The 16867-nt window shown below is 46.7% G+C and overlaps 2 protein-coding genes across 3 annotated transcripts in view; one reads left to right on the top strand and one right to left on the bottom strand.

Moving 5' to 3' along the window:
- Positions 1 to 16867, bottom strand: part of LOC135389074 (fibrillin-2-like) — a 61747-nt gene that overhangs the window by 14513 nt on the left and 30367 nt on the right. For both annotated transcript variants that reach the window (XM_064619039.1, XM_064619040.1), the window contains 27 exons: positions 13129 to 13254; positions 12939 to 13064; positions 11826 to 11951; positions 11629 to 11754; positions 11119 to 11241; positions 10873 to 10998; positions 10670 to 10795; positions 10227 to 10349; positions 10047 to 10169; positions 9712 to 9837; positions 9300 to 9425; positions 8572 to 8694; positions 8328 to 8489; positions 8202 to 8270; positions 7994 to 8119; positions 6387 to 6512; positions 5220 to 5384; positions 5093 to 5164; positions 4912 to 5031; positions 3061 to 3189; positions 2882 to 3007; positions 2370 to 2492; positions 1941 to 2066; positions 1761 to 1883; positions 574 to 699; positions 318 to 473; positions 172 to 234 (listed from right to left, as the gene is read on the bottom strand). In XM_064619039.1, coding sequence (XP_064475109.1) covers positions 172 to 234; positions 318 to 473; positions 574 to 699; positions 1761 to 1883; positions 1941 to 2066; positions 2370 to 2492; positions 2882 to 3007; positions 3061 to 3189; positions 4912 to 5031; positions 5093 to 5164; positions 5220 to 5384; positions 6387 to 6512; positions 7994 to 8119; positions 8202 to 8270; positions 8328 to 8489; positions 8572 to 8694; positions 9300 to 9425; positions 9712 to 9837; positions 10047 to 10169; positions 10227 to 10349; positions 10670 to 10795; positions 10873 to 10998; positions 11119 to 11241; positions 11629 to 11754; positions 11826 to 11951; positions 12939 to 13064; positions 13129 to 13254 — 3312 coding nt within the window. The remainder of the gene's footprint in view (positions 1 to 171; positions 235 to 317; positions 474 to 573; positions 700 to 1760; positions 1884 to 1940; positions 2067 to 2369; positions 2493 to 2881; positions 3008 to 3060; positions 3190 to 4911; positions 5032 to 5092; positions 5165 to 5219; positions 5385 to 6386; positions 6513 to 7993; positions 8120 to 8201; positions 8271 to 8327; positions 8490 to 8571; positions 8695 to 9299; positions 9426 to 9711; positions 9838 to 10046; positions 10170 to 10226; positions 10350 to 10669; positions 10796 to 10872; positions 10999 to 11118; positions 11242 to 11628; positions 11755 to 11825; positions 11952 to 12938; positions 13065 to 13128; positions 13255 to 16867) is intronic.
- On the top strand, positions 14720 to 16391 carry LOC135389077 (syntaxin-12-like). The gene is made up of 2 exons (XM_064619043.1): positions 14720 to 15218; positions 16029 to 16391. The coding sequence occupies exons 1-2, from the start codon at positions 14806 to 14808 to the stop codon at positions 16357 to 16359; spliced, it is 744 nt and encodes a 247-aa protein (XP_064475113.1). The 5' UTR covers positions 14720 to 14805; the 3' UTR covers positions 16360 to 16391.

The following is a 16867-nucleotide window of genomic DNA, read 5'->3' as shown; positions in this document are numbered from 1 at the left end:
CCATGTCCGGCTCTGACGTCACTGCATATCTGAACGTGAGAGGCCACGTGCTTACGATAACCAATAGGAATAGCCCTTGCCTTTCTGACGTCAAAGCTTGACACAGAGGTCTGTCGTAGCATATCAGTTGACTTCTACTTTAATACATATATACTAGGAGCGGTGGCATACCTAGCACAGTGCCGTCATCTTCCACAAAGCCTGGTCCCGCGGGGCAAAGCATGGCAAATCGTTCTGAAAACAAGCGAACGAAATAGCGCCTTAAAATAGCGGAGGACAAAGTTGGCGGACAAAATTGGCAAAAATCGGGGTCGTACGGTCTCTCTTGTCCGGACACCTTTCACAGGGCACGTATCCCCATGCCGCAGATCCTTGCATGCAGCAACATTCAGCGTGCGTCATGTTGCCTGGCCGAGGATCGTAACAGTGTCCACCTCCCCTATACCTCGTGAAGCACCGGGCACGACGATGGTCTAAAACAAAGGTAACGATGATTAAACGTCTACTTACTGCGACCATTATGGAGAGATATTGATAGCCGCGTCCGAGGCTTTAGCGGTGTGCTCAACTCACCGACACATTTGGTCTCATCCGCGGAGAGGCGGAACCCAGGCGGGCAGGTGCATCGATAGCCGCCTTCCAAGTTTTGGCAGAAGCCCCCGAAACATAATTGTGGGATAGATAGGCATTCGTCCACATCTGCAAAAGCCCAACTTTTACATCGTAGTGGATAAGGCGGACGCGAGAGTATTGTTCGAACAAACATCTTTTTATGCAGCACAAGTAAACGCGGCAAAAAAAAAAAAAAAGAAACAGGACGCGAGCACAAGAGAGAAGTGACAGACAGCAGAAACTGCGTACTCTCAACTCTTGTCTCTCAGTCTCGGGCGGTTGTACCAATAGTGTTGTCAAAAGGAGACAGGAGGTCACTTCTGATTGAGCTCATCCAGCCACTATCTGGCCAGCAGTGGAGTCGAGACATCACTGACAGGTCTCTCTCATGTATTCGGTGGATTCAACTTTGACTTTCTCAGTTCCAGACGATTTACCACGCTATTTTACGTCCCTCCTGCACAGGCTTCGTCTCAATGTAGCCTTCGCTCCCCACTTCAAGTACAGGATCGTATACTGTGACAGCAGCCTATGCTCCAAATGTGGCGTCGTAGCGAACATTGAGCACGTCCTAACAGAATGTGAGCTCTACGAAACGGAGAGGCGGCAACTCTGTGCTCAGCTGAGTGGTGCTAGCCGACAGACGTTCAACCTGGCTGCAATTCTTGGCCCATGCCAGAGCCGTGTGCAACACCGTCGAGGTCTGCTGATGTTCTTGGAGTTCCTCTTGTCTACCGGTTTACTCCAGACGCTGCAGAGTCCTCCTCTGTATCTCAATGACCATTGGTGCTTCTTTCATGTGTGGTTTTTTCTTTTAGTGGCGTAGCGCAGCGCAGTCACTGGAGGAGAGCTGCTGTACTTGCGCATAATTTTAACTTCATTCTCATATCTCACATCTTCGTACCGTTTCGCGTGTAATGGGGTACTCTACTGCTCTCCAGTGGTGAATAACCCATAGTCACGATTTATCTGTTGTCGTTGTCACTTCTCCCTTCTGCTTGCTGCTTTTTTGCTGCGTTTACTCGTGCTACTGTGATAAACAAACTACCCAGATTCTATACTTTAGCCATTCTTTTTAAGCGTAGAATGGCAGCAAATCCTGCTACCGTTCTGGCACATAGTTTTGTAGGTTTTTTGTTGTAACTCACCGATGCAGTCCCGTCCGTTGTGAGATCGCTTGTACCCGTCAGGGCAGGTACACTCGAAAGAGCCTTCAGAATTTCGACACGTGCCCCTCCCACAGGTGGTACCGTCATCGCATTCGTTGATATCTGAAAACAGGATAGTTTTCGTAGCGTTGTGCATCTTTGGCGATTATCTGCGCTTACCAACGCAGTTGCGTCGGTCTGGGCTGAGTTGGTAGCCATCTTGACATTGACAGACGAAACTGCCGAGCGTGTTTCTGCATCTTCCGTTCAAGCAGACGCCGTACAGCTCGCGACATTCGTCAATATCTGCAATATGGAATACAACCTTTCTTTCCAGTGGTACTGACATATAAACATCGCACCTATTTTTAACTAGTCCTATTTTTAATCACAGTGTTGGTGCATTATGACCTGTGTTGTCGATGCGCCATTAAAACCCTAATCATCATCATCATCATCATCATCATCATCACGTATAAGACTTTTGAGCGCATCATGTCACTGGACCATGTTGGTACATGCTGGATGGCATCAAAATACAAATAGAATTCTAATTTAGCATTCTTATATGGGTTTCAGTTTGGGTATAGTATATAAGACTGTACAGACCGAAGCAGTCGTTGCTGGCGAGAAGTTGGAAACCTGCATGGCAGACACACCGATAAGACCCTTCGGTGTTCTCACAGGTTCCATTGGAGCACAGGCCGGGGCTACGTGCGCATTCGTCATAATCTATGCAAAAACAGAAAGAAAAAAAATTAACATCTTATTCGTGGCTGGAGCTCTGCTCCGGGTGGGGGGGGGGGGGGATATATTTAATGCAAAAATAAAAAATAAAGAAAGGAAAGGTTAGTCATTATGTAGGTTTGCTATTCCCAAAAGCTAACAAACAAACAAAAAGATAAAAGCACCAGAGAGACAAAAAAAAATATGAAAAAATAGAGAAAAACATGCCCTTCTCTAATCGCTGTGCAGACAGTTATATAGGACGTGTTAGACAGTCTCAAATAGTTTAGATTTCCGAAGGAATCTAATCTCCGCTCTGGATTTCTCTCTAAACGAGCAGATTAGCCCATCTACAGGCGGATACGCAGGAATGTAAAGAAATGATATTGGCTTACCTAAACAGTTGTCACCACTAGGAGTGAGGAAATATCCGGGATCGCATGTACATTGGAAAGCGCCATCGAGGTTATGGCACACGCCGTTCTGGCAGATGTCGGGCTGTTCGTAGCACTCGTTGATGTCTGCACAAACCCGTCATGAGTCCAGTAAAAGCCCCGTACATTAAAAGGCATACCGTAGCAAGAATGTTTGCTGCTGGACAGTTTGTAGCCGTCAGGGCACTCGCACTTGTAGCTTCCGGGAACGTTGACGCACTCAGCGATGCCGCTGCATATTCCTGGAATCTCGGTGCACTCGTTTCTATCTGCAAATCATTTGAACTGGGTGTACACTCTTTGTGTACTTTAACTCCTTTTTCTTGCCACATATATCGCACCCTTTTGGAGAGTACAATTACTCTCAAAAAGGAATCTCCTCGCTCCCACAAGGGAGTAACATTACTCCCGTACTCCCTATCAGAGTAATATTACTCTCCAGTAGGGAGTTAGAGCGTAACCTCACTCCCTAAAGGGAGTAAGCAGACTTCTTTTTGAGAGTAGTTGTACTCTCCAAAAGGGAGTGATATATGTGGCAAGAAAAATGAGGTAAAATACACCTTTATTTTAAAGAGTGTGCAACGAAAGTGGAAGAAGATTGGTCAAGGACCATGCCCAACTTTGAGAGAAATCTAAGTTAATCCTCCCGTTGTGAGTTCGTCTATAAAGCGACGGTTTCCACACTGCGATATGCGTGGAACCAAAGGAAGGAACCCGAACGTGGTACCCGAGGCAGAGAAAAGGCAGCGTGTTCACCTTGGTCACCCTGTCACACGCGCAGTCTCCATAACCATTGAAACCAACGACAGTTGAAAATGGGCGTAGCGCCATCAAGCGGGTAACGCGTCAACTTCTCAACGAGCACTGGATCCAATGTTTCCTGATAGGTTGACACATTATACGCTAGGGGTCGCTTTTTGGGCGCCTTTTAGGGGTGCATTTTGAATGGTCATCGATCTCAATGGTCGTTGAAGCCTGCCCGTGTGACAGTGGCATTAGATACCTATAGCTGAACGTTCACCTTTTCAGACACGCAGATTCCGAGTATACCTCCAAATTCGGAATTGGAAATAGACCCGAAGTCAGGAGTCATGATCTTTATCACTTTGTTACGCTGGCTTCCACAACAAAAAATTCGACGATAACAAAAAGGACATTTCGACGCCTATGCGGGCGTCCTCATCAGCTTGAAAACGCACCGAACTGGTCGTACCGGTCGCAGCGATCGCATCGAACTGGTCGAACATGTGCAAAAAACAGGACATTCCTTCGATTTCGATAATGTGAACACCTTGGCAGGTGAACACAGATGGGAAGCCAGAAAATTCCTACACTCTTAAAAAAAGGGTGTACTTTAACTGCTTTCCTTGCCACAAATATCACTCCCTTTTTGGAGAGTACGTTTACCCTCAAAAAGGAGTCTCCTCACTCCCTTCAGACCCTTTAACTCCCTACTTTAACTCCTTTTTTGCTTCTTTTTTCTCTGGGAATAGCAAGTCGGCCTGGGCCTGTCTGACCTTTCCTCCTTTCCTTTCTTCTTCTTCAATAAACATATCCCCCCCCCCCCGACTGGAGAGTAATATTATTCTCTGAAGAGTCTGAAGGGAGTGAGGAGACTCCTTTTTGAGAGTAAACGTACTCTCCAAAAAAGGGAGTGATATATGTGTCAAGGAAATGAGTTAAAGTACACCCTTTTTTTTAAGAGTGTAGAGTCAGGGCCTCTATCGGAATGCTACGAGGGTTTAAAAGGATTCCCTTTCTCGTGAACAGTCTTCATTACGTTTTCCAAGCTGATGAGGACGCCCGCATAGGCGTCAAAACGTCCTTTTTGTTATCGTTGATTTTTTTGTTGTGGAAGCCAGTGTAACAAAGGGATTAAATTCGGAATTGGAAGTACTCGGTACATCATCCGGCTCGTTTATTATTGTATTTTGTAGCGTATAATTTCACACGCTTTCAGCGTTCAAACGTCATTCCAATCTGAAGCGTACCTTCGCAAGTAAGGAGGGCGTGGTTGTAAGTGTATCCCGGGTAGCATTGACACACAAAGCTTCCCACTGTGTTGGTACAGTCGCCGTTCTGGCACACCATTCCCTGGCATTCGTCCACATCTAAACAACGAAGTAGAATTGTCAAGAAAGCAATCAACAAACGTTGCAGGATGATTTTTACCGTCCACGACTTGAGTGATAGGGTTTACGATGGTACCGGTAGTGGTGACGTTGCATAACCTACGGTACGCCTCTGTAATAATCCAAAGTGTCCTTATTGGCTGTCCTTAATGACGCACTGCGCTTACCCGTTTGTGGCAGAGGACAGGGTTCGCATCCAGCTCCCCAAGCCTTGCCCACTGAGCAGCAGCAGACCATCTTGGTCTGGTTGGCCATCATGGGATGAATGCACTGCCTGCGGTGCGGGTCAGTCTTGTCGTCGTATATGCGATAGCACATGTCCTTGCGCATGTCTGCACCAGGAGAATCCAGTCAAACGTCGCCACGTGGGGTGATGTTACCGAATGAAAACATAGAGCGCTCTAACAGGGTCTCTGTACTCTGTACTTAAAAGGTGTACTGTTTTGAACGCTGCTGTGATGACACCGTTTTGGCACCATTAGTTCCCAGAAGACACCTCGAGAGATTGAAACATGGGCTGGGATACTTTATCCGAATACTATTGAAGTGACGGTTGGATGTTTTACAGTGAACCCTCGTTATTATGACCATGGTCGTTCCCTAACATTTTGGTCATGATGCGGAATTGTCATATTAACGGGGGGATTTGCAGAGGTTTCACTAAATTGTTCCCCAGGAGTATGGTCGTAAAGCGCGTATGTCAGATTATCGGGGGTCATATTAACGAGGGTTCACTGTACTTCCTTTCACTTTGAGTTGTGACATTTTCAAGTGGGGAACAATGTTCCGCATTTTAAACGGGATTCCTGTTGAATGCACACGAGGTTATCACGATAGGCGCTCGCTTGATCGGCTGGAAGTGGTTTTAAAGTCTTTCGAATACAGTGAACCCTCGTTATTATGACCATGGTCGTTCCCGAAAATAATTTTGGTCATAATGCGGAATTGACATATTAACGGGGCGGTTTGCAGGGGTTTCACTGCATTGTTCCCCAGGAGTATGGTCGTAAAGCGGGTATGTCAGATTATCGGGGGTCATATTAACGAATGTTCACTGTATTTGAAATATTCATTTGTAGCTTAACTTATATATGAGTCAGTTTTCGATGACACGTTGGGCAGCAGTTGACAAATAGCACTCACGCACTCTTTGTCACACAAATACTGTAGTAGCCAAATTATTGTATGCTATGTTAGCCGAACGCATTTTGCTTTCTTTGGCTGCATCGCCCACTGCCGTCCCCTGAGATTATTTTCCGCGTTCAGTTGGCCCGTCTTTCCTCACATCCGTGTTACGCAAAGATAGTGATGATATGCTTGAAAGAGAATCTTACCTACACAGGATTTCCCTCCGGAGACGGCCATGTAGTGAGGAGGGCACGTGCACTCGTAGCTACCCTCCCTATTGACACAGTGGCCAGGACTGCAGACTCCGGGATGTGTCAAGCATTCGTCGATGTCTGCGAGACAAGGTGAGACAGCACTCATTAAAAAAAGAATTACAGAAAGTACTTGAAACCATTTATGTCCTCACGTAGTCTTTGGACCATGGCGGGTTTTTACCACTTAAATTCGAGAAGAAAGCGAGACTTTTGTGACGAAAGATGGAAGTCACTGAAGAGGGTTAGCCAGCTGTAGGACTCGAACCCACATCTTCTGGATTACCGGTCCAGGGCTCTACCAATTGAGCGAAGCTAACACACCTCCCAAGCGACTTCCAAGGGGGCGTCATCGGAAGGGACAAACCAACCACTCTCTCTCACTCATTCCCCTTTCACTCTTACATTTTTTCTCACTCATACACACATCCATACGACGGGATCGACGCAAGCGGCATAGTTGAACATGAGACAACAGCTGGCTAACCTTCTCAATGACTTCCATCTTTCGTCATTAATTTCTTAGTCATTTGAGGCTTTGTATGTATTTGTCCTTTCTATATGTGTTCCAGCCTCAGAACATCAATTGTCTCATGAGACCTTTGTGTCATGTTCGACAGCCATGATACATGCAGGAGGCACAGGTACGGCCTTAAATATTATCTCTGACCCGCGAACGTAATCTGCAAATAGGCACATGTCATTCGGTTGATCTCGCCATTCCGCAAGCCAGCTTCACCTCATGTTTGCCAGGTGAAATGAACTAGTCGTTTACTACTGCCTACGGCAACTCCGAAGGATACAAAACATCCATCCATCCACGTCGCTTTTGTGTCCGTGTGCTTCGTAGTCGCCGCAGTCAGTTATGTACCAACCGGCCACGTTTATTTCGTATACGCTGTTTATTGGTCGGTCCTGTAAAGCCACACTCTTAAAAATGAACTTAACCGCATAACACGCTCCTAGCCCACCATAATCTCGAACGATATCGTTATCTGCTCTGATTTGTTGAAAACGGGAGGCGTACGCCTTTTTTGTGACAATTATGAACAGCATAAGTGTCACAAAAAAGACGTACGCCTCACGTTTTCAACAAATCAGAGCAGATAACGGTATCGTTCGAGATGATGGTTGGCTAGGAGCGTGCTACGCGGTCAAGTTCATTTTGAAGAGTGCAAGGCGAGAGCCGCCGATATTTCGAACAGAGACAACCTGAACTGTTTGTCACTCCTGTAAAGGGTACTTCACCTAACACTTGCGAGCGATAGGTGAAGTCAACCAACTGTTTACCGATCCGGTAAATTGCGCATCATGTAACGGTTACAAGCGCTAGCTGTACCCTATTTACTGAATGGCGACACCAACCGAAAGAACGCCGTGTTTCTTTTCAACTCTGTGTTCTATCAGGCTAGTCCTTCGATGTTAATGCGCAGAGGTTGGTAACGTCGTTATTTTAAGCAAGTATAGACTAGGAATCTTTCATCAAGCTTCGTATTATCTGCCAGGTTATCGGGCAACCAACCCACAAAAGATGCAACGCGAGCATTATTAAAGGAAAGTACCTATGCATTTCCTGTGGGTGTGGTCGAGAGTGTAGCCTTCTTGACAGATACACATGAAGCTTCCGAAGGTGTTGGAGCATCTTCCGTTTTCGCACAGGTTGGGTAACTCTGCGCATTCGTCCACGTCTGCAACGTCAGATAGGACGTATCACTCTTATCAGTTAGAAAAAAGAAACTGACGTCACGAAGAAGAGAGGGATGAGCTCACCTTCCAGCTCCACCGTCTCGATGTTCGGCCTGAACCCAATCCCACCTGGGCATAGTTCCCTGTACTCGCCTGAAAAAGGAAAAAGGGTCTGAGTCTGAACGTACAATACAATGTGGCGAGGCTTACTGGTGTTGAGAGACGGGCAGATGTCGCAACCTCGACCCCAGGCGACTCCTAACGTGCAGCAACACGTGGCCCGTGTCACGTATTCGGCTAACGGGTCGTAGCAAATACCACGGCCGTTGAAGTTCCCTGTCACTTTCAAGAAGCACCTCTCTTGTCTAGGATCTGTGGAACAAGGTCCGATTAAAGCTTTAAGGTGGGGGGGGGGGGGGAGGATCTGATTTAAGTGGAAGGAACGTCTTTTTACCAACACAGCCCGTCTTGCTCGGTACCAGGTGATAGTTTGGGGGACACTGACAGATGTAGGAGCCCGGGGCGTTGACGCACGTTCCATACTGGCACGATTGAGGACTGCTGCACTCGTTGATATCTATAGGACAGGTTGATATCAGATGTACGTATACATGTACCGCAGCGCATTATGCACGTAACCTGCAATCAACTACAATCTTTTTTTTAAATTTTTTTTTCAATTTTATTAGTAGTATTTGCAATACATAGTACACAGTGGGGGCCCCGTAGCATAGCTAGAGGTGGGGCCTCCCGGAAACAATCTGAATATCATATCATATGTGGCGACAACATCAGAACAAGGTATCCAATACAGTATGGGACAAAGCACAATACGCACAAAAGAAAAAGAAGAGCAAACAAATTAAATAAATATAAGAAATAAAAACAACTGAGATTGAGCAAAATTGTGACGTTTATGAAGGTGAACAGCGTAGGCGAAAAAACCCATGGGAGAAAAAAGACAAATAGTTGAAAAAGCGTGCATGAAAAGAATGTGTATGAATATGAGTAACTAATTCATGAAATGGTTCCTTAAGATGATCCGAAAACGATGGAACTACGTCCTTGCTATAGAAACACAGTACAATACATACACAATTAATCCCTCATCAATATGCTGTCATCTGTGTGTACCAATTCTAGTGGTCCTATGTTCCTCCATAGGGGAAAAATGATCCTTACCGGTGCAGTTTCCACCTGTAGCGTCGACCTGATAGCCCGCGTCGCAGTTGCATCGGAACGTCCCAAAAACATTCTCACACGCTCCAAAGTCACAGATGCTGTGATAAGTGACGCACTCGTCGATATCTACGGGTATAGCAGACATGAAATCAGAGGCGCTCGTGGGAGTATTGGTGTAAAGACCATTGACAGATATATCTTTCTCGTCTTGGAATTATCCAAATACGACGACAATATTCCATAGCACTTGCATGTTAGGTGTCGGTTGTCCCGCACCCTACCTTGGGGGCACGCACTAGCGTTCTTTGCGTACGTAGACGATCAGTTCGACTAATAGCCGTTATGTTAATTGGCAATACTAGGTAGGAGGTCCGTGCTGAAAAGAAGAAAATCACCGCGAAAAGTAGCTCACCTCTGCACGATCTCTGGTTGTCCTGAGGTTCAAATCCCATGTCGCATTCGCACTTGAAGCCACCGTCGAAGTTGAGGCACTGACCGTTTTCGCACAAACCGGGGTTCAAGCTGCATTCATCTACATCTGTAAGGCAGCGAGAGTGAAGGGCCTGTGCTGAGAATCTTAGTTTACAGCTCATGGAATTGTGGATAAAAAAACTAACTATGTAACGTTAGGTCGGGATGAGAAATTTGAAACGTTACGCTCTGCAACAGCTTTGCACGTCACATCTTAGGATGCCATGCAAGATAGCGTGACGTTGCTGTTGAGCTTCGTATACTGTAAGGACTTACCGTGGCACTGGAACCCGTTCCCGTAGAAGCCGTCGTCGCACGTACAATTGAATGAGCCGTCCGTGTTGTTGCATAAGGCGTTGCGATGGCATCCAGCGTGGTTATGCACACACTCGTTGATATCTACGGAAAGGGGACGATTGCTTCATCGCTTGAACGTCTCCTTTACGTGCCCTTTACCTTTGCACGTGATGCCGTCTCCGCGAAAGCCTTCTTTGCACGTGCACTGATAAGCGCCAGGCGTGTTTCTACATTCGGCGAACTCGCTGCAGTCATTCTGACCACTCTCACACTCGTCGTCATCTGCAATAGACATTTTCTTTTAGAAAAGCGAGCGCCACCTGTGGCACGCAAAGGCTCATGGGAACTAAGAGCGCCTTTAAGCATTACGAGACGGCCAGAGGCGGAGGTAGAGGAAGAACAACAACAGTATTCCCGGCGTGCGCAGCAGCATCGTCAGCCGGGTTAAACCATAACCGAAGCAGACGACAGAGCAGTGTCCCTCAAAGTTCCCAGGCTGCTTTGCGCCGCGCGTTTGGTGGCGCGCGCATCTTTTTAAAATCGTCTATCGTTGACAGAAAGTGGCTAAAAAAAACAAGATGTTAACTACAATTTTCTTGTACCTGTGCAATCAACGTCTCCTTCCTTGACGGCATAGCCTGGCTCGCAGCGGCACACGTAAGAGCCCACGGTGTTTTCGCAGCGGCCCCTCAGACAGCGATGCCTTCCCGTTTCGCATTCATCGTAATCTGTGCAATCAATCGTGCGTTTAACCTATGTGCATCCGAAAACAGCGTTCCGGAGTAGCGTGCTCGTAAGAGCATACCTATGCACCCTTTTCTGTCAGGAGCCGGTAGGAGCCCTCCAACGCAGTCACACGTGTAATCGCCCGGCAAGTTGTGGCACTTGCCGCCGCTGCAAACATCTCCGCCTGTCTCGCATTCGTTGACGTCTGGAAAAACAGACAAAGGCACGGTAGACGCTGCTTTGAAGTAAGATGACTTTCTCCCCTCGAAACAATTAACGGCGAAGAGACGAAATCATTTTCGGGACAGCATAGGCGGCAACTGACCTGCACAGGAGACGCCATCTGGCTGCAAAAAGTATCCTGGATGACAGGAGCAGTAGTAGCTTCCAGGTGTGTTCACGCAAAGGGATTTGCAGTTGCCTCGGTTAACCAAGCACTCGTCGATATCTGAACAAATCAGCAAAAAGCAAGCTCTTTGTCCGCCTTAGAGAAACAGTCAAGTGTTTTGAACGCAACGCATTCCTATCATGATTATGGTACATGGTATTAATCCAGACTGCGGTATCAAATCATAAAACGCTAGCTTTCATGAATTTCCCGCACATGCAAGTCCTATGGTCGCTCTTATTATTTTTATTATTTTTTTCCTGACAAAGTTAGATAGTGATAGATCATTACATCGATGATCTGGATAATCTGTTCCGTTTCTGTTGCTCTTTGGCCGCCTCCTCTATTACGTTATCGTAATACGAATCAAGTGAAATGAAATGAAATAATCGAGGAACAGATTTCGTGGTCTTGTACTGCACTTGTAATGATTAATAGTGGAGTTACCTTCGCAGCTGCTTTGCAGAGCATTCTGTTTGAAACCGTCGTTGCAAATGCACTGGTAGGTACCCATTAGATTTTCGCAGAAACCGTTCGAACAGATGCCACTTGTTCGGCTGCATTCGTCGATATCTGTTGCAGAAGAGAATATTGGAAAAACAGCGAAAGAAATCCCGCCTAGGACTTGGTCGCGGTTGGCATACCTTTGCACGCTTTTCCATTGGGCGTAAGCTCGTGACCTGGAGGGCAAAGGCATTTGAACGAACCCGGTGTGTTGACGCATTTTCCTCCTCTGCACAGGCCCCGCATGCGAGAGCATTCGTCTATATCTACGACAAAGACCAAGAAAATGGTGTTCTTAAAGTCGGTTTTCCCGCATTATGACTCTATATGTGGTGAAGCACGCTTTTAAGGCATGGAACGCGTGCCACACTCTTAAAAATGAACTTCACCGCATGGCACGCTCCCAGCCAACCATCATCTCTAATGATATCGTTATCCATTCTGATTTGTTGAAAACGGGAGGCGTACGCCTTTTTTGTGACACTTATGCCGTTCATAATTGTCACAGAAAAGGCGTACGCCTCCCGTTTTCAACAAATCAGGGTAGATAACGATATCATTCGAGATGATGGTTGGCTCTGAGCGTGCCATGCTGTGAAGTTCATTTTTAAGAGTGCACGCGAAAACTATACCAAAGGTACTTTCTTAGAAATGAACTTCACCCCATAGCACGCTCGTACCCAGCCACCGTCTCGAGTGATAGCGTTATCTTCCATGATTTGTTGAAAACGAGAGGCGTACGCCTTTTTTGCGACACTTATGATGTTCATAATTGTCACGAAAAAGGCGTACACCTCCTGTTTTCAGCAAATTAGGGAAGATAACGATATCATTCGCGATGATGGTTGGCTAGCATCGTGCTATGCGGTGAAGTTCATTTTTAAGACTGTACTACACTCTAAAAACGGAACTTCACCGCATAGCACACGCTGTGCGCCAGCCGTTGCCATGAATGATAGGGTTATCGCTTCTGATTCGAAGAGAGAGGTGGGCGTACGCCTTTTTGTGGCAGTTTGGATATATGAAAATCGCCACAAAAAAAGGCGTACCACCCCTCTCTTCGAATCAGAAGCGATAACCCTATCATTCTTGGCAACGGTTGGCACACAGCGTGCTATGCGGTGAAGTGCTGTTTCTAGAGTGTACCTAAAAATAGGACCACCTGGGGGTAAATACATATGTCAATTTTTTTTAGAGAGCTCCTTCGAGCAAGAATAAGACAAATAAAAAGAGAAGCAGATATGCCAACTTACCCATACAGGCCTGCATAAGCATTGCGCTTTCGAATCCCGGGTTGCAGTCGCACTGGTAGGAACCCGGAATATTCCTGCAGCTGCCGTCGCCACAGATACCGTGCGCGATACCACATTCGTCGATGTCTGTATCGGAATGTAGTACCATTAAGTTTCATGTATGTAAGCAGCGACGTTTGGTGAATGTAACCTGTGCAGTTGATGCCTTCTGGATCGAGAGCAAATCCCTTGTTGCATTCGCAGGAAAAGCTTCCGGGCGTGTTTTGGCATCTGCCATTCTCGCAGATGTTCGGGAAATAGAGGCACTCATTGATGTCTAGTGGACGAAGCAAGGACATCGTTAAGATTGTATCTACCGTTCTTTGTGAAATGTCAATTGTTCATTAATAATAACAACAACAACAACAAAAAAAAAGAAAAATGATTGTGACTGTGTCACACGTACACTCTTAAAAGTGTACTTCACCACATAGCACGCTCCTAGCCAACCACCATTCCGAATGACAACGTTCTCGCCCTAGATTTGTTGAAAACGGAAGGCGAAGCCTATTTTGTGGCCATTATAGGCTCCGCACAGAATAGGCTCCGCCTCCCGTTTTCAACAAATCAGGGGCGAGAACGTTGTCATTCGGGATGGTGGTTGGCTAGGAGCGTGCTAAGTGGTGTGGAACGACTTTAAAAAAACTCGCGGCTTCGTGCGCTTTCTTCAAGAAACGGGCCTCGCGGAAAGACCACTCAAGTGCACCTCTCATCTACAGTGTGCCTTCGTCCCATCAGTATCGGTCATCCTGCCTATGCATCACTTTGAAATCGTTAACCCCCTCTCCCCCTTTCCTTTTTTTTTCTTTTTTTTTTTGTTGCTCCAGTCGTGACGATGCCCACTTGAGTGCGGCCAACTACGACAAGCCACCTCGTCTCCCCCCCCCTCCTCATTTCTAAGAGTGTAGGTGTAACATTGGATATCTTGGGGGCCACGCGCGCCGCAAGGACCATGCGCTTGACATTTATGTTGATGCGTTCTTCTCGTTTTTGTTACCGTAATTCGGAGCGAGAGAGCACTAACTGTTACAAAATCCACATACTCTTTTGGCGCCGTCCGCAGACCTGCACCATTCTAGACATCTGTTCACGTTAACTGTGCTATACTATAAAAAACGCCCGCACTTCGGAGTAAAATTCGGAAGCACTTGACTTCTTCTCGAAGTCGTTTGATCTTTCGTATAAATCGGACGCTGAAACACGTTGCGCATACGGACACTGTTCAAGTTGGTAGTTTAACTAACAATTCATTTAGTCGCAGAGCAGATTGATCCTAAACGACCACACATCGGTCGTTCTGCAGATTGCTGTCGTTGTACGTTCAGGTCTCTGATCACGTGACATCGTCATAGGGTTCAGGCTTCGATTCACCTCGTCCTTTTTCAACCAAGGCCGATAAGCACGACAGCAGCAGTATAGGCGAAATCTTAGGAACGAAAGAGAAGGACGTCGGGGATGAGGCGTGTATGGCGAAGAAGACTCCACTACAATGTCTACTGCTAACGAATGCCACAGTGCCTCTACTTGTCAATTACGCAAATAACCACGACATGCACGACGCTTGCCCTCGTGCCATGGAGCAAAAAACAAGCGAACTTCAGCACCCCCACCACTTCAATCATCATTACTTTCTCCACCAACCTTCTCCACATTCCCCACCCAAATTGTCACGGTCAAGTTATAGTACCGTTGGACGTCCTCATAGCCCTGGCCGATCTCCCTTGGGGCTAATGGCCATTCTCCGTGGGACAAAGAAGAAGAAGAAGATTCTGCGAGCTCGCCGTTCTGTGCTGTTATAACCAGACTTCGGGCTCCGCAAACTGTGATCATGGCTTCTTCGTCCGAAGGTCAGTTTCGAAGCCTTTCCCGCGCAATCGGCGACAACATTCAAAAGATCTCCGGAAACGTGGCTTCTATGCGACACCGATGGTCCTTCGCACCGGGCATCTCTTTACAAAGCAACCTACTAGCGGACACTAGCGCCTTGGCCAAGGAGACAACCAGCATGTTGAAGTCGTTGTCCTTACTGCGTGGAGCCGACGAGCGCCAGCAGAGATTGCTCAGGGAAAAGCTAACGAACGACTTTTCCAACGTGTTGCACGATTTCCGAAGCTTCCAACGAGAACAAATTGAAAGTGAAAGCGCCAGAAAGATCCCGAGGATGTCATTGAATCCGTTTGCTGAAGAGCCGGAGACACTGATTGAGCTGAATCCATTTGCATCACAGAGACTGGATCATGGGTAAGGTCAGTTTCTTTGCTGGCGTGACAGGACATTGCCCGGTTTGTTTGGGTACACATGGAGTAGGAGAGGAGCAGGTCTAGCACAGCGATGGCACACACTGCTAGCGCCCCATCTGTCTGCACATGTATACGAAGGAGAAATCATCCAGACACTTTTATTCCGTAAGAACTGTGGAATACTACACGCGTAAAGACCGCCCGACAGAATTAATATCCCTATATATTCTCCCGTTATATACTATATCGTTTGTCTTATTGTTTCGCAGATGTGTCAGCTTACTAAGTTTCTATTCACACATGTGAACACGCTTACGTTTACGTATTGCACAGTTTTTCTTCTTTTTTCCTCCCCACATTCAACTGTTCTTCGCGTCTATAGCATACCCGCAAAATTTGCGCCGTTCATGCGGCACGTAGCATGTTCGACATCAAGTAATGACAACGAGCCTGTTTTCGATCGATAATATGCCACATAGTTCCAATAAGCTGCCGGAAATCCTTTCCACGGAACAGAAGTAACGATACCTAAATGCTGAATTAACGTAGCTACGTACTACGTAACGTAGCTAACGTAGCGTAGTACTACAAACTACTTTCGATAATTCAGGTTTAGGCAATTTTGTCGAAAAGCACGAAAATATTTCCCACGCAGCAAAAATGACCTCTCTATGGTACTGCATCCCATGTGTATGCCTATAAAGATTTCAGCTGAAATCACTGACGAGCCGTACGTGCAAATATTCTGGAAACATCTGTTTGGAAAGAAAGACGTTGTAGAAGCTTATGACTGATGAGTTTCACCTGGAAGATTGCAGTCTCTGACGGACCAAGACGATGACTTGGAGTTACTCCGTGAGAGAGAGCGATCAATCCGCCAATTGGAATCCGACATCGTTGACGTGAATACTATATTCAACGAACTCTCCTCCATGGTCCACGAGCAAGGAGAAATGATCGACAGCATCGAAGCCAACGTCGAGAACACCTCCTTGAGCGTCGAACACGGGATGCAACAGTTGGCCATGGCCAGCAGACACCAGCAGAAAGCACGACGGAAGAAATTTTGCTTCTCCATCTTCTGCATCGTACTTGTAGCCATTATCATCGCGCTCATCGCGTTGTCCTTCAAGAAACGGTGATCGTCCCAAATAAAGACCGTTTTTTTTTGTTAGTGGGCCGTTTCGTTTCCACCGTGTTCTCCCCTGTTTGTTTAGTACAGCTCGTATCAGAGCAAAGTTGAACGTCATTCCAGCCTGCGGACCCTGGCGGTGCCTAGTAGAAATAACGTGTGTAGAGGGTATTTTGGTAATCTAGTTACAGTTAGAGGGGTGCACCTCGTTATGAAGGCGTTGTTTTCTGCAGGTGCCGCCAGGGTGTCTTTCTTCCCACCTCGCAGGCTGGAGGGTTGTTCAAGTTAACATTGACGCGAGCCGTACACAGCGTAGCGTGCTTCAGAGTCGGGATAGGGTATTTTCCTCGTCATTTCTATTTTCGTTATTTGTGTGTGTGTTTCATTCTCCATGGCAACCGCTTCTGATACGTTTCCGCGCTACTGTTTGCATCGCTACGAAACAGCTCCTATATACGGAGCTACGATCCCTCTCAGCTCTGTCACCTCCGCAATTTCTCCTCCTGTCTACGACGACG

The sequence above is a fragment of the Ornithodoros turicata genome, chromosome 3 (genome assembly GCF_037126465.1).
Source record: "Ornithodoros turicata isolate Travis chromosome 3, ASM3712646v1, whole genome shotgun sequence".
Taxonomy (NCBI): Eukaryota; Metazoa; Arthropoda; class Arachnida; order Ixodida; family Argasidae; genus Ornithodoros; species Ornithodoros turicata.
Note: the sequence above shows the minus strand (reverse complement) of the source record. Positions and strands in the feature narration are given on the sequence as shown.

Coding starts and splice junctions, on each gene's coding strand:
- LOC135389077 (XM_064619043.1), top strand. CDS start 14,806: ATGGCTTCTTCGTCCGAAGGTCAGTTTCGAAGCCTTTCCCGCGCAATC. Junction 15,219..16,028: donor TCACAGAGACTGGATCATGG/GTAAGGTCAGTT, acceptor TTCACCTGGAAG/ATTGCAGTCTCTGACGGACC.